General features: G+C 37.1%; 1 protein-coding gene across 1 annotated transcript in view; it reads left to right on the top strand.

Moving 5' to 3' along the window:
• Positions 1–26454, top strand: part of LOC149255814 (putative isoprenylcysteine alpha-carbonyl methylesterase ICMEL2) — a 148068-nt gene that overhangs the window by 27003 nt on the left and 94611 nt on the right. Inside the window, exons 4-8 of the mRNA XM_089460581.1 lie at positions 3009–3078; positions 3210–3290; positions 20527–20601; positions 20740–20841; positions 21023–21166. Coding sequence (XP_089316707.1) covers positions 3009–3078; positions 3210–3290; positions 20527–20601; positions 20740–20841; positions 21023–21166 — 472 coding nt within the window. The remainder of the gene's footprint in view (positions 1–3008; positions 3079–3209; positions 3291–20526; positions 20602–20739; positions 20842–21022; positions 21167–26454) is intronic.

Below are 26454 nucleotides of genomic sequence, written 5' to 3'. Positions count from 1 at the left end.
ATATATATATGTGTGTGTGTGTGTGTGTGTGTCGAGACTGATTCATTCATAGGTGACTGCGGATGAATTAGTGTTAATGCGCTGTAGTGAGAGCATCAAAATACATATGTTCTAAGGTTGCTAGGACACAGAGTGTTCCTCACTGTAATGCCGACACTGTTACGATACTCTCCATGCTCTTGTAGGATTTGCGATGTCCTCATAATTGTGCCGAAACTGATGAACATATTACAACTGCAACGTGACTTCGAGACAATGAGATTGTTGCCTTCGAGACAAAGTATTATAGGGACAGAGCACCGAGATCATTTTTGCGTGGAGACTGTTATACTCATCGAGGAATAGCACTGTGACCTCATCTGAGACTCTGAGTTGCCTGCGTCCATCCGAGATTTTCAAACAAACCCGAGTTCTGTATCACTCTTGATTGAGTATACCTGCTGTAGGGGACAGGTCGAAGACTTGCCTCCCTTTACCTGAGACCTAGTCTATTTGCCCTTAAACCCATACTTGCTTGATCTTTTGATTGATGAGGTTTGTTAACCATAGCCCAATACTTGCCAACTACTACCTGAGGGAGTTGATCTTCTTTCTGCCCTTTGATGAACCACCCTCTGATTCCATGTTGAGAAATTAAGGGCAATGCAATTGTTCTATTTCTCTTTACTATGATAACTGCTTGATCTATTATTTTCTTCAGATTTGATTGATATTATTAACATGTAGTGTTATCATCAACCAGCTATCAAAACAAGAAAATCAATCATGCACAAGTACACAAGATATTGGCACCATGCCAGGGCAAAAACCTCTCCAAAATCTGAGAGGAAAAACCCTTTGAACTCTTTCTTATAGAATCTTTATTGAGAAGTTACATGACCCAAACATTGACTCAGAAATGCCTTCAACATCAAATGACAATACCTCAAAATGTGTACCCAATCATACTGTACAATTCTGCAATGAATGAGCATGACAATCTGCACCAAACAATTCGAATAGGCTCTCCCAGCCTCGATCTATCCTCGCATTACATGTAGATGCCTCATACGTTGCTAGAGTGATGATTAGGGCTTGTCTACAAGACTTCAAAGGGTAACAACGTTGACTGTCCAACACAGCGAGGGTAGAAGCCTTTGATTTCAGAACGAATGTATATGCGAAAATGGAGTTAGGGCTCTCCTAGCCCTACGATACCCTCGCACCTTTCAACAACAATCTCCTTCTTGTATTTGCGGCTATAACAACCCTTCAAACCAACCATACAGTTAAGTAATGCAAGACCCTAACCCAGATCTGAATGTCGTGAGGAGGAGCAGGCTCGTTGGTGACTTCGCATGAGGGGATAGACTTCCTCACTTGCTGCGGCTACCCTTCCTTTCTTCGACCTTAATGCTGCTGCTCTTCTTCGTGAGAGAGATGGAATGAATTGCATTTTAGGAGGAGCCAAACGTAGCCTATATATAGGCTTTCCCTCTCATCCATTGAGCCGACGTGAGCCTAGATTAGGCCGACATGTCCCTTTGATTAATTAGTTTGGCTGACGTGAATCTAGAAGGCTTCCATAGTCTTCCTTTGAGCGGTTTTCTTGAGTAAATCTATGGGTACACATTTGAGTATTTCTTTGATGATCTAGAAGGACTTACATTCATTTCATTTACATAAATAATACATGACTGTCTTCATTTTACATGATTTGTCTTGAGCTCTTAATTAGAGCAAAAAAATTCTTTTAATACAAAAATACATTAATGCAAAAACTTGACATAATGAAGACCGAACCTAGTTACACTATTTTCAACAAGGTCTAGGGTTTGGCATTGATCAATAAGAAGCTTCAATAAGAGAAACTTACTAAAGGGTTTTCCTCTCAAGAGGAGAGGTTTTGGCTCTGACAGAGAGCCAACATCTTATGTTCTTGTTCTTATGTTTTTGGTAGCAGTTTGATGAAGTACACACACATGCATTAATAAGAAGAGGAAGAAGATTAAGCTAACAAGAAAAAGTAAAAAGGATTTCACAAACTGTTATCAAGCAAAGAAGAATCATACTAAACTTAATTGCCCTAGATTCTTCAACACTTGCGTCATAGATGCTCTTGATAGTTCAACTTCATTAATCAGTGATGATGGTGATGCCTTGCATGACTCACCTGTACTAGTTACTCTTCCTTCGGGTGGGCGAAGGCCTATAGTTAAATGGGCCGTGGTGCAACATAGTTTCTTGACCAACTGCGTACTATTAAGAGGAATGTCCTCTACCTTGGGGCCTTCTTGCTTAGATTGCTTACTATTTTTGAACAAATTTGAAATCATTGAGTTTTTGGTTGGTCCATTTGACTAGTATTAGGAGGAGTCCTCTCCACCACCAGCCATTGCTTAGTATTTTACTATTTTGATGTCCATGTGGAACTGAAACATCTCCCTCCTAAATGCCTTTGGAGCTCAATGTAAGCCATTAATGATCTTGATGGTTTATGAAGGAGAAATTTGGAGTTCAAGGGGGGTGATGTGGGCGTTTGCTCTGCATTAAGTGGGGAAGTCAGTTTTGCCATCTTTTATCGTAATGACTTTTCTGTGTGCCCTCCTATTCAACTCAAGTTGGGGCCCGGGGTGGGGAGCGGTTGGAATTATTGGTCTAATATGTGCATGTGGCTACAACACATTCATATGCATCATTATATACTTTGTACGGCCATATTTTTTATTATTTTATTCTGTTACTAGGTATGATGAATGCCAACCTAGTCAAAGTTGATATGTAGGCTCAATAACCCTCTTGGGGTGTGTGCCTTGTTTTTGTGGACTCCCTCATCATTAGGATGGATCCCTTCTTGAAGGGACACCTTGTTGGAGTTGTGTATAAATACAAAACTGAAGCTTTCATTTGTGAATCTCAACATTACTATTTTTCTAGTGTTTAGTTGAAATATGTTTTGGAATTTAAATTATGCAAGAATTAACAATAGAAGCACATGGCTTAGCCCAATTCTATCTTGTGATGCACAGTTGCTTATTATTACTATTTTTCAAAACGTGTTCACCGAAGCATCGTTTATGGGGAGGAACCTAGAAACAGGTATGATTTACCCTTTTTCATCTATCTTTTTGGTGAATTATAACATTTACCATCCTAATTAAATAATGTCGTAATGCTTTTCATTGTTCTTAAGTTCATTGGTTGAAACTATAATTTGAACTATGTTACAGGTTGGATTTGTATATACCAGAGAATATGGATGAACCAAAACCAGTGGTAGCTTTCATAACTGGTGGTGCGTGGATCATTGGGTGAGCTTGTTTCTTTATGCTTTTACAAACATCATTGTTTTTGAGGAGGAAAAAGTACATGGAATTTCAAGTAAGTCATTCTAGTTTCTTTGTAATTTTATCAGACTTACTAACATGCACTATCATGATCGCTAATGGGCATACATTATACTGTGGCGTTGACCTCCTCTCATTTGGGCAAATAGGGAAATGGAAAATTATCTCATTCACTTTGGTTTTTAAATTTTAATAGACACCCTGTCACAAACATGATGATGAGATTGACTGGGCATTGTTTAAACAAAGTTTTCCTATATAAGTTTTCTAATTGTCAGGACTCAATAATGTTCATTGCTTGCATGTCTCTCATAAATGAAATGAAAATAGTGTTCACCAATGACCAAAATAGGTCAAATGGGACTTGCAAATATAATAAATAAAATTAGAAAAATAAGGAATTCTTAGGGCATCTCCTTCCTAAAGCAAGAGTAAAGTAAACAAAGAGCATAAAAGCATACAGTAACAAGGCCGTAGTCCCCTGTCCTTTGGCAAACAGGGCCTTACTGATACTCTAACAGGAATTATTGGACATTCTATCAGATCTCAAGCTTATTAAATAATATAAGGTCAAAATGTTTGAGTCTTTTGGACCCCTAATGTTAAAATAAAAAGCCTTGCAAGAAATAAAATTTGGTGAAAATAGTATAGTCTTCAATTTTTGTCACAACCAATATTTTTTTGTATCATTATTACATTTGGTTTGTCTAAGGTTTATCTTAAATACGTAGGCTCAAAAACTCTATTGAGGAAAGCACCCATTATTGAGTTGTGTATAATATCAACTCTCATTTGTATTTTATTCATTCAAGGTACTCATTCATCTTCTAATATAAGTGAATTGCCTAAGGGCACCTGTCAAGTATTGTGCTCCTCTCTTCCTTTAGTTTATTTTCTCTCTCTTTAGGGTCGCACTCCTCTTGTGGTATCTCTTCAATTGTTGCACTACCCTAATGTTGGTTGTTTTTCTCTTTATTGTAGTATTAAGGTTTTTTTTTGGTTTTGTTCAATTCTGTCTAGCGTTGCTTCTCTTGTGTGATATCCCTTCAAGTGTTGAACTACCCTAGTGTTGGTTATTTTCTTCTTTAGAGTATTAGGGTTGTGTTGGTTTTGTTCAATTCTCCCTCTTTTTCGTGTGAATTCTCAACATGGTTTTAGAGTGGGTGAATCACACTTACTCGGTTCGGTGGCTGATCTAGAGATTTTTGGCTTGTGGCATTGCCCAAATTTTTTTTGCAACTACAGAACTAGGGTTTTTGGATCATCTCTTTTTCTCTAGGGTTTTGTAGGATTTCAACTTCCTTCAAGGCTGATGTTTTCTTTGCTCCAATTAAATACTTCTTTGCATATATTTTGTTACTTAACCTCTTTTGTTTTTCCTTTGTTTGAGTGATAAATTGCTTAGTTTCAGCAATTATCTTGTCTTTCTCTGCTATATTGGCCAAATAACTTTCAATCAAGGGATTCCTCTTATCAAGTAAAACTTGTAAGTCTACAACTTCCCTATGAATTTGAGCAGCTGAGCTTCAACATTTTATAATTCTTCCTGTTTTGTTGATAATTGTTTTTTCAATTTTGTGATCTGATCTTGATCAGATCTGGATTGAATTTCTTCTTTGGGATAGTAGCCTTTGCAGCAAGACGAGCTGATAATGCAGCTGCTCTTTCATCATAGACTTGTTTGATAATTTTCTCAAATTTAGAATTTTGTTCTAGAAGAATTTTGAGCTGAGCCTTCAACTGTTCTTTCTCCCTTTCTAATGCAACTATCTCTTTAGTTTGTGAATGTTTAGTAACAGGTATCTTCAACTTTTCTCAGAGAGATCGAATCTCATTCTCCTTATCTTTTATGACGGAAGATCTCTGAGAGATTGAAATTCATTCTCCTTATCTTTTAAGAGTGAAGATAAACTAACTTTTCCCAAGAGAAAAGTTTCTGTTGAAGATCATTGATGGGTATCGTTCCAGCCTTATTTGTTCCTCTTTCAAATGTGAATTAGTTTGTAACTTAGTTGCATTTCGAGCTTCCTTACAGTAATAGTTGCTTGACTAAGATCTCTAGCTCCTAAATTGCCAGTTTGCTTATGCCATTCTGTTTTATCTTAAGGTGGCATCCTATAGAAATCAAAAGTGACTTTTGTAGTCTCGTATTCATGTGGTTTCAGAGCCTTTTTTGGTTTGTCAACTTTCGGCTATAGGATAACCATCTACATTGTACCTTTCTTATAATTGAGAGCTGTAAATAATCTTGTTGGTGTAGTACATTCATGGCTGATTTTGTGAATATAATTTGTCTTTAGTTTGTTTTGCAACTTTCTTGCCCAAAGCCATTTCAGTGAACACAGCTTTTTCTTTCTCAACAAGTAAGATTTCCTTTGCACTATCTTCTTCCATTATAACTTTACGAGTCACTTGATGAGGATCAGAAGCTGATGGGATCTGTGTGATTGATATGACTGGTTTTGTCACTAAGGCATTCTTCAAGTGTTCAGCTTTCTTTTTCTCTGGTTTATTCAATTCCTCAGACTCTGATTCAATCTTGATCTTTTTTGTCAGTGGTTGTCTTCTTCCATAGGGTCACCTGTTGTACTACTTTGCTGCCCACCCTTTTGTGGTGTTTCTACTTCAATATCCACCTTACTCGATGGATCTTCAACTGCAATAGCTATTTTTGATGCCTGTAAATTTTTTTGGATCTCTGCCCATGAATCTTTATTAGCCAATCATTTTTTTCTATGTCTGCAAAATGACTATATGATGATGCACCTACTGCAAGCAGTGTTATCAGGACCAGACTGAACTGGTCTGACCATTTTGAGGCAAAAACCGGTTCGGCCTGGTGATTTGAACTGTTTTTGCCCGGTTCGATACCAAACCATCCAGTTCTATAATAAAACCAGCTGGATTGGTACCGAACCGACCATTTTCACCGAACTGGCTGATTCGATACTGTTTCAATAAAGCCACGTAGAACACAATTGGGGCATGTTTTTCTTTTCTCTTTTAATTTTTGTCTTGGTGGGGCACTACCCCACAATAGGAGCCTGATATTCATGTGCATGACCCTACTATTGCTATGCAAATCATGGTAATGTTAAATTCTTAAAGTAAAAGTGACATTCTCCTTTATCTTTCATTTTTATCCTTTTGTTTAAATTTTTAACATTACCATGAAATGACTTAGGGTGTTTGAGAGTGGTTCCGACCTCGTTGGATTTCATATGAAAAAATAGAATTTTAGATCTCACTTAAAATCCAACAGACTTAACAATTTTTCAGGATTTCAGGATTGGGGGTGTCGACCAAACTTTGTCAACAGTCCAAGGAAGCAAAATACAAAGATGTGAAGAAAATTTCTCAAAGATCATAGTCATCAGCCAACAATTTTATCATTGTACAATGTAAACCCAATTTCTGCAAGTTGTATTGTAAATGATGCTAGGATGACCGTTTAATTATGTACCAACACCTAGGTAAGCCTTTGATTTTGTCAAAGTATTTCATCCTAGGAAGTTTTTTAACCTCACCGAATTATCTGTGTTTCTAAACACGGATAATCAACAAAGTTTTTCTTTCAACTTAAACCCCAAAGCTAGGGTGGAATTCATTGACAAGGTCTTAGGTGAGTCCTAGTGTTATATCGAGTCTTTATAAAAGTGCATTTGGGAATAATTTAAGCACATTTGGCAAAATAATGCTATTACAAACACATTTGGTCTATACTAGATCATATTGTGTCGTAGAATTGGGTAAATTAGTGTTTTGAAAATCGCAATTTTTTTGAAAAATCAGGATTTTTTCCCTGAAACAATTAAATCGGCTGATTAAATTGGTGAATTTTTCATTTTGAAATATCGTGATTTAATCCCGATTTTTTCGAAAAATCGCTTTCCCCAAAAGATCTTGATTTTATTTATTTATTTATTCTTTATTTGTTTTTTTCTCCTAATTTTTTTTGTATTTTTTGTATTTTTGCCGATTTTTACTGATTTTATCCCAATTTTTATGATTTTTCCCGATTTTGGACCCTCGCCGATTTAATCTCGATCATGATGTTCACAACATTGGGAAAAATTATTGAGGGTATGAGTCTAAATGTGTTTTCCCCTTTCAAGGGTTGATATTGTAATAATTTGATGTAAATTTTTTTTTGGTGCATGGTCCCTCGTATTTAGACAACATGGCTAAAATATTTGTGGGTGGAAAAATTATTAATCCCCTCTGGTGTCAATTAATTAAAAGCTAAATTAAATAAAAATCTTAAGCCAAAAAATTAATTAATTTTGGGTAAAAAATAATTATATAGAAATTATTTTTTTCTCCAAGTGGAAAATATCTAAAATTCGTAGGTCAAAGGAAAACACATTTTTGGATGTTCCCCACCAAGGGAAAAATGGATATTTTAAGAAAATTTGAGCCCTTGGACCTTGATGGTTAAGTCAAAGTCAAATTTATGGGGAAATCAATCCAAAATATTTATTTTTGGATTAATTAAAAGTGGGTCTAATTTTTCCTCAAAATTAAAAATTTGACGGTGGAGATTAAAAGATGATAAAGCTATTTTCAACAGTCAAGATTATTTTGACCAGGATCAAGCCAACTAGCCATTATTTTCCACTTGGAGGGGTTTCTCTATATAAAGAATTCATTTTGCTTCTACTGGATATCTTTGGATGATGTAATTCTTGAAGGCTGAGATTGAGTTGTTTCTCTATTGGGAACATAGAATATCATAATAGAAAGACTTTGGGGTTTAATTCACAGTATTTTTCTTCCGCTGATCTGTGGTATGTGTTAGCTATGTGTGATCCTATGTTTTGTTGAATATTGCTAAATAATTGTTATTTAATTTGTCGGTGATAAGAACATTCTATTGGTACATGCCAATCATAGGTGATTTAATTCACCATATGATCTAACAATTTTCTTCCAGAATATTATAGAGATTTACGGGTATGCTATCCCTTAGGCTCCAAGTTCACAGACTATGGGGAAGAGCTGACTATGTTTGGGCACTAAGATTTCATTGTGGTATTTAATTTTGCAGGAGGGTTTGGCCAATATCTATTTTTCGAAATATATTCATCTATTGTTATTTATCCAAAAATATTACTCCAAAAATTTATTATTTGGTAAATATTGTAAATAGTTTGTAAATTATTTCTAACCCATTTGTTTTACAACACTTGGGGTTTTACATTTTTGTATATATATTTGGGTTTGGCATTCTTTGATTCATTTGTGCAGGTGGTCTTCAAGTTGATCAAAATAACTTTTCTTGGGTTTTGTGGCAAATTTTTGTGTTTGCAAGGGTTTGAAATTTTTTAAGGCCCCAAGACCTAGTCGTTTTCCTCCTTTGGCCTAACAGTGAGGCCTGGGAGCATCTTAGCGCCCTAGACCTTCCCTTTTCCCTAGGAAGCAAGCCGTTAAGGGCTGGCTGTGGGCCTTTCCCCTAGTCGTCAACCCTTCTAGGGCATTTTTCCCCCCTCAACCCTCCTATAGGCTTGCCGTACAACCTCTAAAAGGCCTTGACCCTCCTCCTTCCTCCTTGCCATGGCCTCTAAGAGACCTTTCTCCCTCTCGACCCTCCATTCATCCCCTGCTGCAGCCCTTTAAGGGCTTTTCCCTTTAGCGACAACCCTTTGGGCCTTGGCCGCAGGCCCTAAGGGCCTTCCCCCTCTAGCCGCAAGCCTAATTAGGCTAGCAGCTGCCCTTCTAGGGCTTCTCCTCCTTCATCGTAGGCCTTAGTGGCCTTTTTTCCCTAGTCGCAGACCTTGTTGGGCCTTTCCCTTCCATCAATGGGCATTTTTGGCTTGGTTGTGGGGTTTTGGCATCAAAGTTCGACATTTTCTTTTGGTTGTAGGCTTTTGGTAAGGTTCTACATTGTTTTTCAACTCTAACACTTTGTGTTTGCAACAATTTTCTTGCTAACATTGTGGTTGCAAGAAGTGGAAGCCTTCTAGCCCTCAACTAGGCCTTCAGGCCTCTTGGTTTGCCCTTCCTCCCCTCATTATCTTCTTTGTTTTGATGCAACCATTTATGCAGTCATATAAATCTAATAAAATCCATTAAAATTGACCACTTAATTAGCTAATCATTGGAGCTTATTTGGCATCTTGTTGGTTTATGAAGGATTGAATCATTAATTTTCTGAGTTATTACGAGTCTGATATATGTTATTTTAAGGTCTGATCTGAAAATTAAAAGTCTGGTCTATAGCTTCTATGCAGTCTCATAATCAATTGGATATTGTCGGAAGTATAATGCATCATTTTTCTAGCTTATATTTGACATCTTGCATTGTTTCATGACTGCTGATATAAATTTGTTGACCTCTGAAAACAAGGTTTCAATAATAATAAATCACATATAATTCTCTAAAATTGGCTAAGGATCCCTTATAATTCATAGTCATTTATGGTAGAGGTGATTTGGACTTAAAATTTGGTCATTAACATCTTTGCACTCTTGCATTCACACACATAAGTGGTCTAATCAAATTGACTAATTGCTCTAAGTGACATTGTGATCCTGTTTTTCATTGCTATTGACATTATTGGAAAATTGGGTTGGATATCTCTTGTGGATGCTATTTTAATCATATTTGTGATAAAAGATCCAAATCTCTCTCTCTTATGTATCTAAGGAACATATTGGGATTCATTGATTATAATCTTGAAGGTTGCTGATTGTCTTAAGAAGCATTGATCTTGTCTATTTGATTTTGTCTATCTTTTAAGCAATTGCCTTTTGATATTATCAGCAACATTTTCTAACACCATTAATTTTGAGAACATTCTATTGTCATTCATCTATTGTTTAAGTACTCCATTGTTCATAATTGAAGATCATTGTAATTAAGTACTTAAGAAACTTAATAATCTCACCTTAAGAGCACTCATACTTTGCATTGGCATTTTAGGACTAGCCTCTTGCGTTAATTAATTAACCTCCAAGCATAAGCTTGGTTGATAGAATGATAAGGCCACCCTTTTAACTTAGCTTGTGAAGGATAGACCCTCGTTAGTAGTTAACACAGTGACCTTTCAGTTGTCAAAGCCATAGTCTCTGCAGCGTCGGAGGCATTGGGTGGTTAGATCTCAAGGGGAGGGATCGTTAATCAAGCTCCAGCGTGCTTCCCCTTTTTTCTCTCCGCAAATTATTCTCGAGACTACCCTCAAAACAACTGGGATAAGGGATTCACCTAGTTAGGCATATAAACTAAAATAAATCAAGATTCTGCATCTCACCTATATTGTAGGATTTGTATTTCATATAGGAGTGAAGCATCCTTAAGCAACAATTGTTCATCCCTTGACTTGGGAAAAAATTTGTTTTAAGCAAGCAATTGACTCCATCTAAGGCACTGGTCTTCAACAATAATCTAATAAAATCATTTACCTTGCTAATTCAACCAAGTTGCTAGGCCATTCACTTGTGTCTCTCGGACTTGTTGATTGCCAACAAGGCTCCCAATCTTCACATTTCATAGGAACTACCCCTAATAGCTTGTTGTAGGGAGATGGTTAGAACGGAGAGGGTGAGGATTAGAGTGATAGCCCCCGTCGTGAGCATTGTCGCGTATTGCCTGTACAGTTTGGGCGACAACAGGAGGATTGCAATGTTTCCACTGGATTTTGTCATGTATGAGGGTATCAAGCTAGCATTTAATCAAGAGCACCAATCCCTCTATATACCTCGATGTTAGTGGCATTGTTTGTTGAACTTCTCTATCACGATACTACTAAAAATGTACCTCTCACTCAAACAAAATCTTGAATTGACATGCTAAGCATATTTTAATTTATTTTAATGCTTAGAGGGTGATATTGATGACAAAGATCCCAATATAGGCAAAGATTTTGATGATATGTAGGTATTTGTTATAGCATGGTTTTTTGTGGATGCTAGAGGCCATTTAGGTCTTGTTTTTGATGTATTTTCAGTTCAAATATAGATTGCACTTAGTGTTATTTTGGTTATGTGCACTCTTACATGCTCTATAAATGAGAAATTTTGCTCATTTGTGTATAAAGGTTTGGATTCATATGGATGCACATGAATATATGTGGTTTACTTTAAAATTTGAATATTTTATGTGTTTTTGGTTGATTGGTTTTTTTACTGGTTTTTGTCCAGTTGTGACCAGTTCCCGGTTTGGGGGGTCTATCGATTCAATAACCAATCTGGTTTCGATAACATTGACTGCAAACTTTGTTATATAAAAATTAAATCAAGTCTGTAATTATTAAGTAATTAGGTAGAGGGCATGATCAAAGATCATGCCCATTCACCAAGAGGCACCCAAGGCAGTATTTAAGCCAGGGGCCTCCCACATTTGTAATCATCATTCAATAATTAATAAAAATATACATATATTTCTGTCAAATTTTGAGCTACTCGCCCCATTTGGTATCAGAGCGAGTCGCTCCTAGGCGCATTGCTGCATAACTCACGGTTCTCCGACTACCTGCCTTCCGCCTGTCGTGTTTCGTTGGCCGCCTCCTACGTTCACTGCAAGTCAGCCACTTATTCCCTATTCAATCTCGACTGCACACACCTTTGTTTCCTTCCGCTCTCGAAGCCAACATCTCTGCACACGCCATCTCCAATCTGCTGCTTCCATCTGCTGTCCATACATCTCCGTCTAGTGTCGCGCTGTCTCATTCGCTGTTTGTCGTGTCCAATTCAATCGCCGTGACCCACCCTCGTACACGCCGACAACCTCCCGTGGCTCAACCACTTGCCCGACTACCACTATTTTGGCTAATTCAATTAAAAAAAATAATTTAACAAGGTATACAATAGTTATATTAATGTTATATAGTTGTAATATTAATTATATTATTTATAGCTATATAATTTATTAATATTTAATAACTATATATATTAATTAATATTAAAAAATATTATATAGTTAATAAAAAAGAAGTTAAGCTGGAGAAATATACTCCACCACATACCCGATAGTTGTCTTCATCAATGTCGATGGTCGATTTTAGTAAAAAATTGATTGATCTTGAGAATAAGGTTACTAGACATTCCAATGAAATCAAGGAGCTCCAAGATACAACTAAGAGAATAGAGAGTCTCCAAGCTAAGAGGATTCTTTGGATTAACCGGGTATTATCAAAGATTTATTAAAAACTATGCCCATATAACTGCAACCCTAATGAACCTTCTAAAGAAGAACTCATTTCGATGGAATGATGAAGCAGAAAAGTGTTTTTAAGACTTAAAGGAAGTTATGTCCCTTGTATTGATAACTCCAACTTCTCAAAACCATTTGTAATTGAGTGTGATGCTTCAGGTTTTGGCATAGGAGAAATACTAATGCAGCATTGTCACCCAATCACGTTTGAAAGTAGGAAGCTCAATAAGCAAGAACGTCTCAAGTCTACATACAACAAGGAAATGCTTGTTATAATGCACATGTTAGCCAAGTGGAGACAATATCTCTTGGGAAGTAAGTTCTTAATACGAATAGATCATAATAGTCTTCAACATCTCCTCCAACAGAAAACACTATCTATAGAACAACAAAAATGGATTGAAAAAATCGTTGCCTTCGACATGTTGATTTTTGTAGCTTGGGAGGTACTCCGAGCCTTGAGGATCGAGGGTTTGGAGGAAGGAGCTCCACAAGTGGCCTTGTGGGCTTGAAACCCAAGCCTGGGGTTTTGCACCGAAAGTTGTTGGGCCAAAACCTTGACATGATTTCAACATGTGATAGAGGACGTTGAGACGAATCCAACACAACAAAAATCATCGAATTCCGAGGTCTACAAGTGAAGATATTAATTTTTATGTGTTATGGTGGGCAAGGAGGGACATAAAGGCAAGTCGGCCTTGTGTTAGAGATGCCCTTTGGAGCAATGTTGCACGAAGCGGAAGCGTTTTTTGGAAGCGGGGACGCCGAAGCGTCATTTTCCAAAAATCTAGGAAGCGAAGCGTCCGCGGAAGCGTCTGCTATATATATATATATTTTTATATTTTTTTGCATTTATACTCAAAACAAACATCCCAAATACCAAATTAATTGTAGAAGACATGAAAACATGCATATTTTTGCATAAATCAAGATAGATATAACATCCATTGTACATTAATGATCTAGAATCTAGATTCTTCTCCTCTTGTCTAGCCTTTGCCTCTACCTCGATTGTCTAGGGATATTAGTCAACATTGCCCAATTTTGATCAAACTACCTAATTCAAGACTTAAAATATGGTAGAAAAAGCTTAACATGTTTGATCGATGATTTTGACTTGATTGAAAGGTAATTTTTTGCTAAGGGCGTGCCGCGTGACAAAGGAGTTCAACAATTAACACCACCAACACCAGGGTACATATAGGGCTTGGTGCTCTTGATTAAATGCTAATCACATACCTTCATACTTGATATAATCTAATGAAATGCCACAATCCCATTGATCCTGAATACCTGAAAACTGTTAAGTCTGTTGAATTTTGAATAGGATATGAAATTTTATTTTCTCCATATGAAGTCCAATGAGGCTGGAACCACTCTCAAACATCCTGAGTCATTTCATGGTAATGTTAAAAATTTAAGTAAAATGATGAAAATGAAAAGTAAAGGAGAATGTCACTTTTACTTTAAGAATTTAACATTACCATGAGGGAGCATCTGCTATATTTATATTTTTTTTGCCTTCATTCGTCACCCTAACCCAAGGTGGACCCACCCCCAACAAGCAAACTCACCTAAAATTTAATTTTTTTTTGAAAAAAAAAACGATTTTCTAAACGCTTTTCCGGAAGCTTTTCTGGAAGCGTACGGAAGCATCTGGGAAGCGTACGCTTCCTCCTCCGAAGCGTACGCTTCGACCCCGAAGCGCCGTACGAAGCGCGCTTCGGAAGCGACGCTTCCGTACAGCGCTTCCAAATTTCCAGGAAGCGACTAAAAAAGCCGAAGCGGCACTTCCGAATTTGGAAGCGCCGCTTCCGGCCAAGCTTCCTAGGCGCTTCCGTACGGGACGCGCTTCGGGGCTTGGCACCGGGGGGGGGCGCTTCGTGCAACACTGCTTTGGAGGGCTATTCGATCCCCACATGAAACATATAAATAGAGGCCTTGTGAGACCTCATTGAGAGAGATTGAAGTGATCATCCATCAAAGAAATAGCTCTGAAATGGACAGCGTCTAAGGCAGCAAGGACGAAGAGGCAAGGAAGCCGAGAAAGAGAAGAAATATCTTTGAGTTTGGGTGCGGGTTCCTTGGGAGAAGACAACGCAGGTTTGAGGCATCCTTGTGGAGGCTAGGAGGGCAGGTTGACGTGGTTTTCTCTTGTTTTCTAAGTGCGAGTTTCCTTGCAAGTTCAACCGCTAGAACAGAGGTATGTAGAGGGTGTTTTCTATGCTAGATAGGGTGTGATATATCTCTATAAAGGGCCGCAGGTCGTTGGTTGTTGCAGCAGTGTGTAGGAGGGTTGATTGAGTGGGCCTAAAGGCCTAGGAAGGACCTCCTAACCCAATCGTAGTTACCTAGAGGAGGCCACAGCCAGAACAGGGGTATTCTCCATGTGATTGAGGGCTAGTTTGGTTGCTGGAATGACAGGCTTGCTGTAGGGTGCTGTAGGGTGTATTGTGAAGCTTTTCTAAGGCCCATAACATTGCATAAGAAGCCTAGTTTGGACAACAAAGGGAGCAACTCCTTGGGAGAGGACTATACTGTGTTTGGGCAGTGGTTTGGGGTTGCTTTTGTGTGCCCTAACCAGTGTTGTGAATGCACAGATCCCAAGGCAAGGAGGCAACAAAAGTATATTGTAGATGTATTCTTGACTGATGGAGGTGGATGGTGTCCTAGGAGAGGACTGATTGGAGAAGTCTGTTAGCGACAATGTGGAAGGGTTTCCTAGGTGTTGGATGCCCTAACTAGGAGTAGATGCTACAACAGACTTGGTTACTCGTGGACATTTGGAGGGCAACGTGAGAGTGGACCAAGTGTGAACATGGATTGGGCATTTATGTTCTGGTGGAGGACAACGTGATAGTCCCCAAGTTGGAGCCTGGTGTGCAACACTTTGATGGACAAAAGTAGTTGCTAGAGTGGCAGTTGTTGAACTCAAAGGAGTAGTTGAGTAGCCCTAGACTTGTGTGTGGAGAAGGACTTATACAACAGATGATGGGAAGTCCTCCTATCTCGTGTTCATTGTGGGAGATGGACATCTTGTAGTGATAGGTGGCAACCCTCCATGCCCTATGTTAGTCTTCATTGGAGCAGCACAGAAACACTATAGTGGGTTGAAGTCCATGAGTAGCTGAGGAGTAGTAATGGGTAGTTGAGAGTTGTTCACAAGTGGAGCTGTGAACAACTCGACATGAGTCTTGATGTGTTGTGCCCTTGATGGACTAAGGCACAACTAGTGAGCAGATTGATAGTCGAGGTTAAGTGTCCAGATGGATGCATTGATAGAGGTAGGAGTTGCAGATCGGGAGCCGCAGGACTGAGCCAGGGTACGATGGAGAGGAGCTGAGAGAGCACGCTACATCAGCCAGATGGTCAATGTATCTTGTATGGGCAGATTGGTTGTCGATGGACTGACACCAAGCCCTAGTTTTGTGTCTTGTATCAGTGGATGTATGAGGGTCATTATCCCTGGTACAGGAGCCCTAGACTGTTGTATTATATGTTGATTAATATAACGAAGTTGGGTTGAAAATTGTAAAAAGTTGTCCATATTTTGTGCACTAGTAGATTTACTGTTATTTATATTCCGCTGTGCAAAGTAGTATCGTTGTGATTCTTGGTTTGGTAGCATCAAAGATTCTAAGATTCTATCCTAGACCTAAGATCGTGGAAAAACTACACGACATGGATATATTACATAAGAAAGGGAAAGATAAGATAGTAGTGGATGCTCTGTCTAGGAAAGACGAAGAACCGTCATTACTTGCGATTTCAGTTGTTGTTCCCGAATGGCTGAATGAGATTCAAAGTGAATATGCAAAAGATCCAGAAACAAGTGCTATAATCAATAACCTTTCTCAAAACTCAAAATTTGAATGGAAAAACGATATCCTATGGTACAAGGGAATAATTTATTTGAGTTCAAATTCTAAATTTACAGCCAAGATTCTCAAAGAGTCGCATGATTCACTATTAGTCGGACATGTAGGATTCTTTAAAGCCTACTATAATGCACGCTAATCATTATTTGGAAGGGAATGAATAACGATATTCAAAAATATGTAGCAGAATGTGATAAATGCCAGAGGAATAAAAATGAAAATATTATGATACTTGGACTACTTCATCCTTCAAATATCCCGAATTAAAAATGGGAGGAAATATCAATGGACTTTATAGAAGGTTTATCTGTGTTTGATGGTAAGGATAAAATTCTTGTAGTAGTCGACAGACTCACCAAGTATGCTCACTATATTGGAATGAGGAAATCAGACGAGGAAAAACAAATCGCTGAGATTTTTTGCAAAAATGTTTACAAATTACATGGATTTCCCAATGTCATTGTGAGCGATAGAGATGCCAAATTCAAGGATAATTTTTTGAAGGAAATTTCCAAACATATATGAACCTACCTCAACATGTTCAACCTACCGTCCTCAAACAGATGATGGCCAAACAAAGGTTGTCAATAAATGTTTAGAAACCTACCTACGTTGTTATGTCACAGACAAACAAAATAAGTGGGCTCAGTTGTTATATCTCGTTGAATGGTGGTACAATTCTACTTACCACACATCAGCGAAAATGACTCCATTTCAAGCTCTGTATGGTTACGAACCTCTGAAATGGAAGGACTTTGCTATCATCGAGATGAAACTTCCAACTGTTAAAGACCGGTTAGAAGAAACCCAAACAATCGTCCAAACTCTAAAGGAAAATCTAAATAATGCTAGAAATCGTATGAAGTAGCAAGCTGACTAAAACATAACAGAGAGAGAATTTGAAGTTGGAGAATGGGTATTTGTTAAACTCCAGCCTTACAAGCAGTTGTCCTTAAAACAGAACAGAAAAAACAAATTGGCACTAAGGTTTTATGGACCCTACTAGATCAACAAAAAAATTAGGCAAATAGCATACAATTTAAGCCTTTTTGACAAAAGTCATGTTCACAACATTTTCCATGTATCCTGCCTTTAAAAGACACTTGGCGAACGTCAATCAGCCCAAACAACACTTACGAATTTAAATGACGAAGGGTCATTCTAGAACCAGAAGGTATTATCTCCATCAGGGAGAAAAAGATGTGATCACGAGTAATCAAAGAATACCTGATCAAGTGGAAGGACTTACTAGAAGAAGAAGCTTCTTGGGAGACAAAAGCATTTTGTCAACAACACCCGTCGTTACGTATGCTTTGAGGACAAAGCATCTTTTCAAGAGGAAGGCAATGCTATATAAAAATTAAATCAAGTCTGTAATTATTAAGTAATTAGGCAGAGGGCATGATCAAAGATCATACCCATTCACCAAGAGGCACCCAAGGCAGTATTTAAACAAGGGGCCTCCCACATTTGTAATCATCATTCAATAATTAATAAAAATATACATATATTTCTGTCAAATTCTGAGCTATTTGCCCCAAACTTCTTATTAGATATTACATGAAGAGGATCATATTGCCAAACAATATCTTCTTCAAAATTCAAAGCTTTTAACATATTTGAAACTGTCAAAAGAATTTCTGTGTCTGACAATGAAAGTCAGAACTTCAGTTGGTAAAGGAAAATATACTTAATTTTGATACAAAATGTATATGATTGACATTTATCCTTTGTCTGGTAAATTCTAAGGAACAAATTCTATGAGTAAGAAAAAATGGGAGTTTGACAGGTTTCACTTTAGAACCAGAGATTCTTAGGACTATATAATCTTGACAAATGTACTATTCTTCAATCTTTAATTTTGGATGAATTGGATTCATTTGCAAGAAACTTTTGCATGCAGAGAAAATCTGAGGAGGAGGTTCATTATGAAACAGAGTATATATAATAGAGATGAAATCATCCACAAAAACCTTGAAACGATTCTGCTGTTTAATGCTTTTCAAAACCCACGTCCATTCAAAAGCTAGAAAAACTCTTCCCTGCTGATGAACCTTGCTTGGTATTGAATGTGGAAAGTATGTTGATTGATAGCATATGATAAGATATAGTAAATAAGATTGATATCTGAATGATTTCCAATTCCCAAAATTTTCCAGTTGCTCATTGAGGGTATTAGATTAATAACCAACATAATTGAATCTTGCTGACCGTATTATTCCAAAGTTAAGCCCTAGAATATATCATCTACCAAGCCATCATCATCATAACCCAAGATTATGCAAATCATTGATATAGCTTTCCTAACCGATTTTCTGGAAATGGAAGAACTCAAAGGGAACTTTAGTTCTGATAGTCTTTCTCCCACTGGTAACAATCTTGATAGAAAATTATTTTTCTTCAATAGTTAATGAGCTAAAATGTATTCCCAATTTATCATCTTTTATTTTTGACCTGGTTATCTGGTAGCAATAGTAACTCTGAAATTGCACTTTCTGACACAGGGATAATAGAATGGTGTCCACTTTTATCCTTTACAATTCTGTTGACAGAATTACAGGATAAAGTGCACATATGGATCAATTCGGGAAAATGATGAGTCATAGGAACAATTGATTGTGCCAGATCACACTCCCATGCAGGAAGATTTTATGTATTTGCATTAAACCTGGCAAAAGATCTATTTCTCAGTTTCTCAGACAGCATACTGATCCTTGTGTTTCAAAAATATCTTTGATCTTTATCAATACAAGATTTGGCATCAGGGTTTTCTAAAATGTCTGGTTTACAATTTCCTAATTTCCTTTTCTTTTCCTTTTTGAAAATTTTAATGTTGATTCTTTAAATGAACCCTCTTTTTTAATTTTTAGGAAAAAATTCTTGTGAAAATTCTTTTAGAGAGATGATTCACTTGGAAAATATCTGGAAAAGCCGATGAAAAATGGGGCAAGGCAGCAGGAGCATGAACTCTGTTGACAGATAACAATAAAGTTATAAACCTTTGGCACGTTTATGTTCTAGCTCATAAAAGTTGACGAATTATGTTGATTTTTTCCCTTTGTCCCCTTTTTTTAGAACATAGTTGTCATTAATAAGACATGCTTTGAAATCCATGTGCATGCTTCCTATTTGTAATTATCACTCATGTTGGTGGTGCAATAAATTTTCCAACTACTTTCTTTGCCAAGTTGGCAACCATGATGTGTAAACCATAAGTGATATTGGGTCTTGCCGCAAATTGTTCCAGAGTACGAGAAAAAAGTCCAACACCAATGAAAATTTGATGCGTGGAAGAAAGTGGTTTAAGCCTAAAGAATGGTATCGAGATTTTGGTTTTTGTTAAATCCTTTGCAACTCGAAATCCTATAACGAATATAAACTGTTGATTTAAGCCACCACTCGCCATCAGATCTGGGTTATAGCTACTTATGATTGGCTTGTACAAAATTGCCTTTGATTGTAATTTTAGCTCTGAGAGCTTGGTTTTAAACACTTTCAATTAGCCTTTGGCTTTTAGGAACTTATCTACTTAATACAAAAGCATATATCATAAAATTCCCCTTTCTTCGATCATGATCTATCTCTTTGCAAAATTTAACTAATTTTATTTTGAAATCCATATTAATTCTGGAGTTTTAAACTGACTTTTCATAAAGCTTAAAGTTTGCTAACTCCAAATTTTTGAATTTTAAAATTTCATTGATATTCAAACTAGAATTTTATAATTTTTTTGAAAGAGTAATAATGGTTACAAGTACAACAGTATGGAAATCTTTTCCCAAGTATTTGCTAGAGGGCCTCAATGCTATTCACCCCTCAATTCACTTGGCTTCCAAACTTTTCCTTTTTTTTCCAGATATCTGGCAGACAGAGCCCCACATTCACTCTAGAAAGGGTACAAATTCTATTGCTACTTGCAGGACCTTTTTCTCCCTCATTGCTTCTTGTGGGAGACCTTTGTTTTCCCTAGCTGCTTCCCCCATAGTGTACTCAGTTTCATAGTTGACTGCATAAGGGTTATGCTTCATTTATTTGCATCTGTTAATATTTTATTAGTAAGTGGTTAATCAATTATGGGATATAGTTGTATGAATAAAAACATTTTCTTTATGCAATTCAAGGTAGGGCATATAACTGCAAGATTCACTTGGTTATCTTGACACTGATGCAGGTATAAAGCTTGGGGTTCTCTCCTGGGACAAGAATTAGTTGAAAGAAATGTCATTGTTGCATGCATTGACTACAGGTTAGTTGCAGCATAATTCCATGTACCAATTTATGTATTGGTCCACTTTCTTTGTTTTAACTTTTCCTGTAATTGTACAAAGCAGCCTATGCCTCTGAATGTGTGAACAACTTCTAATTTGCAATGTTTTTCTGGTAGAAACTTTCCTCAAGGTACTATCAGTGACATGGTTGAAGATGCATCTCAGGGGATTTCATTTGTATGCAACAATATTGCTGAATATGGGGGTGATCCAAATAGGTACTAATTAAGCTTTGCCTGTTCAATACTTGGTTTACATCAGAAGTGTACTTTATAATCTAATAATGATCAATGTTTTTCTGAGTTCTGCTGTTTTTTCTTTGAGCATGAATATACCTCTCTCCCTTTACCTTCAAATCATTCATAATGGAAACATCCTAATCCAACTGAAATTATTCAGGATTTATTTAGTTGGACAATCAGCTGGTGCACATATTGCTGCTTGTGCACTGGTGCATCAAGCGATAAAAGAAGCAGGAACTGAAATAACAGGTCTTACGTGGAGTGTCTCTCAGATCAATGCTTATTTTGGTATCTCTGGCGGGTAAGAAGCTTTGTTGTTGATTTCAAATTTGAGGCTAAGTTTGCTGTTTAGTTAAATCTCTCAAGCAGTTTAATGGCGAATCTGATTTTGTCAAGATATTGTATTTAAGGTAACATGGTCCTATGGTAAGAATTCCTTAACATCACAAGGAAAAGAGTTGCATGCATTGTGAGAAATCAAATAAATGATCCTATTAGTTTGCTTTGCTTGTTTTCCAGAGCCTAGTCCTTCATCTGTCCCACAGTTATTGGATTTCATTAGTTGCTGTTTGTGAACATTTTGTGAAACACCTCTTAATGCAAATTCAGAAATTTCACCTCAAACTTGAGGTTCACTGGATCTATTTCCTGTGAACTTTTCAGACTTAGCACTGAATTTGAAATATAAAGTACAGTGGTATACATATCACTTCTGTTCAACCAAATACACAAGGCAGCCCAAAAAATTTAACGCCAAACAAGTGTACTTTAGGGGAACAATGTTTTCATCCTTCAGGGCACACATCCCAACACATATGAGATCTAAAAATTACTGTTTATGGAAGATTTAGTGCAGCCATAAATCTGTGCCCAGGTTCTGTATGTTTATCTAATCACTTGACAAAATCTGCTCACCATTATGTTGAATTCAAATCAGCATACATAACTGCAATAGTAACTACTCAATCACCATGAGAACATAAGCTGAAAATTAGATCGGCAAGTACACAATTTTTGGATAGCAAAGAAATTTTCATATATACATAAGATGAAGTTTCAATAATTTACCAACAACAACAATGGTACAAGGTAGTCCTTCAAGCTTATAACATGATAGGACCCTTCAATGTTCTCCACACCCTATCTATGGCAGCCTCAACAAGCTACCATCACACCAACTGTCAAACCTTGGTCATCAACTTCTCCTAGCTAAGAATCATTCCCAACCAATTCTGGTTGCTCCACCAAAGATCCACAACTTGCAAGCACACACACTGGCAAGTCCTATTTGGCATTTACACTTGCATCACACAAGTGTGCAAGAGAAAACAAGATGGTCTTCCACTATCTTCTCCATAACTACTACTAGAAGTAGTATGAGGGTTTAAAATGCCACAAAACCCTAGTCTTCTTCTGTCATAAGAACCACAAGAACAAGTGCTTATTTTGCACTTTTAGGGTTTCTCCCAAACCCTATCTTTCCTTGTCTTCTTAGGGAAAAGCCTATCTCTAATGCCTTTCTCACCTATACACAAAGAACCCTAGCACACCACATAAGAGTGCAACATAAAATGATGGAGTACAATGAAAGATAAAATGAAGGTACTTGTTGTAATTCACTAAAGTTTAAACAAAAACAGTGTGTTCCCTTTCATACAAGTTTTAATTAGCCTAACAAATTCGTTTTCTCTTTATAAAAAGACATGCACGATCCTTGAAATGGATAATTATGAATGCAAAAAGACAACTATGATTATAATTAGGTGCTAAGTTTATGGGATTTGCCTTATGGCGTCTCTAAAGAGACTAACTGCAATTAGTTTTGAATTGGGAAATATTTTTTTTTTGTTCATTTTGTTTGGTAAATGGAAAATGCTTGATATATTACTTCATGGAATAGATAAGTAAATCAGGAATCAAAGTGGTTATATCATACAGATCACTTGGGTGCCAAGAAAGTCCTGATCTAGTCAAGTTGAAAAGGGAAACATATGAGCTGAGACCTGTTGACCACACATTGTCAACAATCCAAGAATCATAGTACAAAGCAGAAGACAAATTTTCTCAAGGATCATTATCATCATTCAACTTCCAGTTTTATCATTGTAAACCCAATTTATGCAAAAAATATTGTAAATGATTCTAGTATGACTATGAAGCCATGTAATAACACCTAGGTAAGCTTATGATTTTTGTCGAAGGATTTCATCCTAGGGAGTTTTTTAACCTCCTCAAATTATGTGTGTTTGTAAACATGGATAATTGGTTGAGTTTTTCTCCCAACTATAACCTCAAAGCTAGGGTGGAATTCGTTGACAAGGTCTTAGGTGAGTCCTAGTGTTTATCGAGTCTATATATTTTTCACACTAGATCATATTCTGTCGCAAAATTGGGTAATGTCTTGAGGGTCTATGTCTAAATCTTTATTCCCCCTTCTAAAGGTTGATAATGCAATATTTGATGTAAAAGTTTGTTTATGAATAATTTAGTGCATAGTTACTCATATTTAGATACGATGGCTAAATTATTTAATTATAGACACGCTTGGATGGTTGAAAATATTTATTACCCTCTTGAGTCTTTTAATTAATTTTTCTGGCAAAAATAAAATGAAAATAAATAGGCAGAAAATTAATTAATTTTGAGTAAAAAAATAATTTGAGAGAAATTAAATTCTATCCAAGTGGAAAATAATAGAAAATTCGTGGGTCAAAAAAGAATTAATTTTTGGAGGTCCTCCACCAAGGGAAAAATGGATTTTTAAATTTTTTTTACCCTTTGGATTTTTGGTGGTCGAGCCAAAGTGAATTTTTTGAGGATATTGTCCAAAATATTATTTTTTGATTAAAAAAAAGGGGTTTTAAAAGAAATTCGAATTTTTCCTCAAAAATAAAAAATCAATAGTGGAGATCAAGTTATTTTTAAAGGAAGATCAATGGATGAGATTATTTTAATGAGGATCAAGCCAACTAATCATTATTTTCCACTTGAAGGGGTTTCTTCTCTCATTTTCTCTATAAGGAAGTTATTGAGCTCCTCATTGATCATGATGTACTCATTGAAAATCTTTGGATGATGTAATCTATAATGCATGTATTGAGCCTTGATCTGCTGGAATTGTATTTCTCATAATAGAAAGACTTTGGGGTTTCAATTCATGGTGTTCTTCTATTTGCTGATTTGTGGTACGTGCTAGTAATTTTTCATGCTCTATATTATATTGGCTTTATAAATTGTTATTTCATTTGCTGTGAGACAGAACATCTATTGGTATAGGTATCTTGCCTTAGTTGTTGGGTTTAGATCTACACCTGTAGATCTAGATCTCTCATGATTTAAGAATTCATCTTTTAAGTTTGAATAGAAATCTACAGGTACGCTAGCCCTTGGTCTCCAAGTTCACAGGTCGTGGAGAAGAATTGACCGTGTTTGGATTTTGAGCTTTCATTTTGCAGGGTACTTTGTAGGAGGGTTTGGGCCAGTGATACATTTCACATGCATCATTTATTTTAAAATCTCACAAAAATTTAATCTCTTTCTCTTGTGCTATAAAGCAGTGTTGTGAAAATCGCGATTTTTTCGGCATGGTGATTTAATCGACCGATTTAATCAACAATTTTTACATTTTGAAAAAATCGCCAAAAAATCTTAAAAATAGCCAAAAAGTCGTAAAAATCGCGATAAAATCGTCAAAAAATTGGTGGATGCTTTAGATATTTAAAAAATTGAAAAAAAAATTGAAAATTTTATATTTTTTTAATGTTGCCGATGTTTTGCCGATTTTTACTGATTTTTTCTGATTTTTTCCCCTCTCTGATTTAATCCCGATCGCGATGTTCGCAACACTGCTATAAAGATTCAATTTGCTAATGAGAGCAATCATTTTATTTTTGTAAATATTGTAGATATTTGTAAAATAATTTTGAATCTAACCCATTTTTTAATTTTTGTATAGTATTTGGGTTTTATTTGTAATTTTTGTATATTTTGGGTATTTGGGCTTTCCATTTTTTCATTTGTGTAGGTGATAGCTCAAGGGTTTGAAGCAACAATTAAATTTATGGGCTATTCATTCAAGAGTAGAAGGCTGATCTAGGCCCTAGAGGGTAAGATCTAGCCCTTCCCATCTCCCAACAACTCAACGTCTAGCTGAAGAAGGAAGCTGCTCCCCCTTTTGGGCCTTTTGCAATGGTTTTTTGAGGTAAAATTGGTTTTTGCAGGGGGGCGAAGTCATTTTTTTAGGTGCTGTGAGGGATTCTAGCCTCTTCGAGGCTAGCTGCAGCCCTTGTGGACCCTTTCTACCCTAACAACAACCTCTAAGGCTTGGCTGCATGCCTTTTTGGCCTATTTTGGGTAGGCCACAACCCTTATAGGGCTTGTCTTGCCAAGCCGCAACCCTTCTAGGGTTTCCTCCTCCATACCGCAGGCCTCGAAGGCCTTTTCTTGATAGCGACATCTCTTAGTGGGCTTGAAACCTCAAGCCGCAGACCTCAGAGGGCCATTTTCTCTAAACCGCAAGCCTAGTAGACCTTCTCACCCTAGCCGCTGGCCTCTTTGGGCATTCATCCCTTCATTTCAACGATTTTTGGGCTATTTTGTGAGGCTTTGGCATTAAATTTGACACTAATCTTTGTGGTTGCAGTCCTAAGGTAAGTTTGGCAATTGTTTGTAATTGATTTCTATCATTTTGAGCCCTTTCCATCTCCCAACAACTCAATGTCCAATTGAAGAAGGAAGCCGCTCCCCCTTTTGGGCCGTTTGCAATGATTTTTTGAGGTAAAATTGGTTTTTGCAGGGGTCCGAAGTCATTTTTTTGGGTGCTGTGAGGGATTCTGGCCTCTTGGAGGCTAGCCATAGCCCTTATGGACCCTACCCTAACAACAACCTCTAAGGCCTGGCTGCATGCCTATTTTGGGCAGGCCACAACCCTTATAGGGCTTGTCTTGCTAAGCTGCAACCCTTATAGGGTTTCCTCCTCCATACCTCAGGCCTTTTCTTGATAGCGACAACACTTAGTGGGCTTGAAACCTTAGGCTGCAAACCACAGAGGGCCATTTTCCCTAGATTGCAGGCCTATTAGGCCTTCTCACCCTAGCCGCTAGCCTCTTTGGGCATTCATCCCTTCATTTCAATGATTTTTGGGCTATTTTGTGAGGCTTTGGTATTAAATTTGACACTAATATTTGTGGTTGTAGGCCTAGGGTAAGTTTGGCAATTGTTTGTAATTGATTTCTATCATTTTGAGCCATAAATCTTGGGTTTTCCTTGCTAACTATTTGTTTTTCAGACTTGTTAGCCTCTTTGACAAGGGTTTCAAGGCCTAAAGTAGCTCAACAATCCATCAACCAGACCTAGAATCCCTAACCATTGTCATAAGAGGGCTGATCTATCCTATTACAAACTAACAAATTGTGTTGCTGGTGTTCTTGAGACCTCCCTGTTCAATTCCGTTTGTGCACTCTTTTGAGGGATCATGTCCCAGTTGGAGGCAGATGTTACCCACCACATATGGGTAGTATCCATAGGAGAAATTGTTTTCTCTTAGATGGTCCTTAGCCTACCAGCAACACCTTGCAACCACTAGATAGC

This window comes from Pinus tabuliformis, chromosome 7 (assembly GCF_031772625.1).
Source record: "Pinus tabuliformis cultivar Carrire ecotype Pingquan chromosome 7, CPIR1, whole genome shotgun sequence".
Classification (NCBI taxonomy): domain Eukaryota; kingdom Viridiplantae; phylum Streptophyta; class Pinopsida; order Pinales; family Pinaceae; genus Pinus; species Pinus tabuliformis.
Note: the sequence above shows the minus strand (reverse complement) of the source record. Positions and strands in the feature narration are given on the sequence as shown.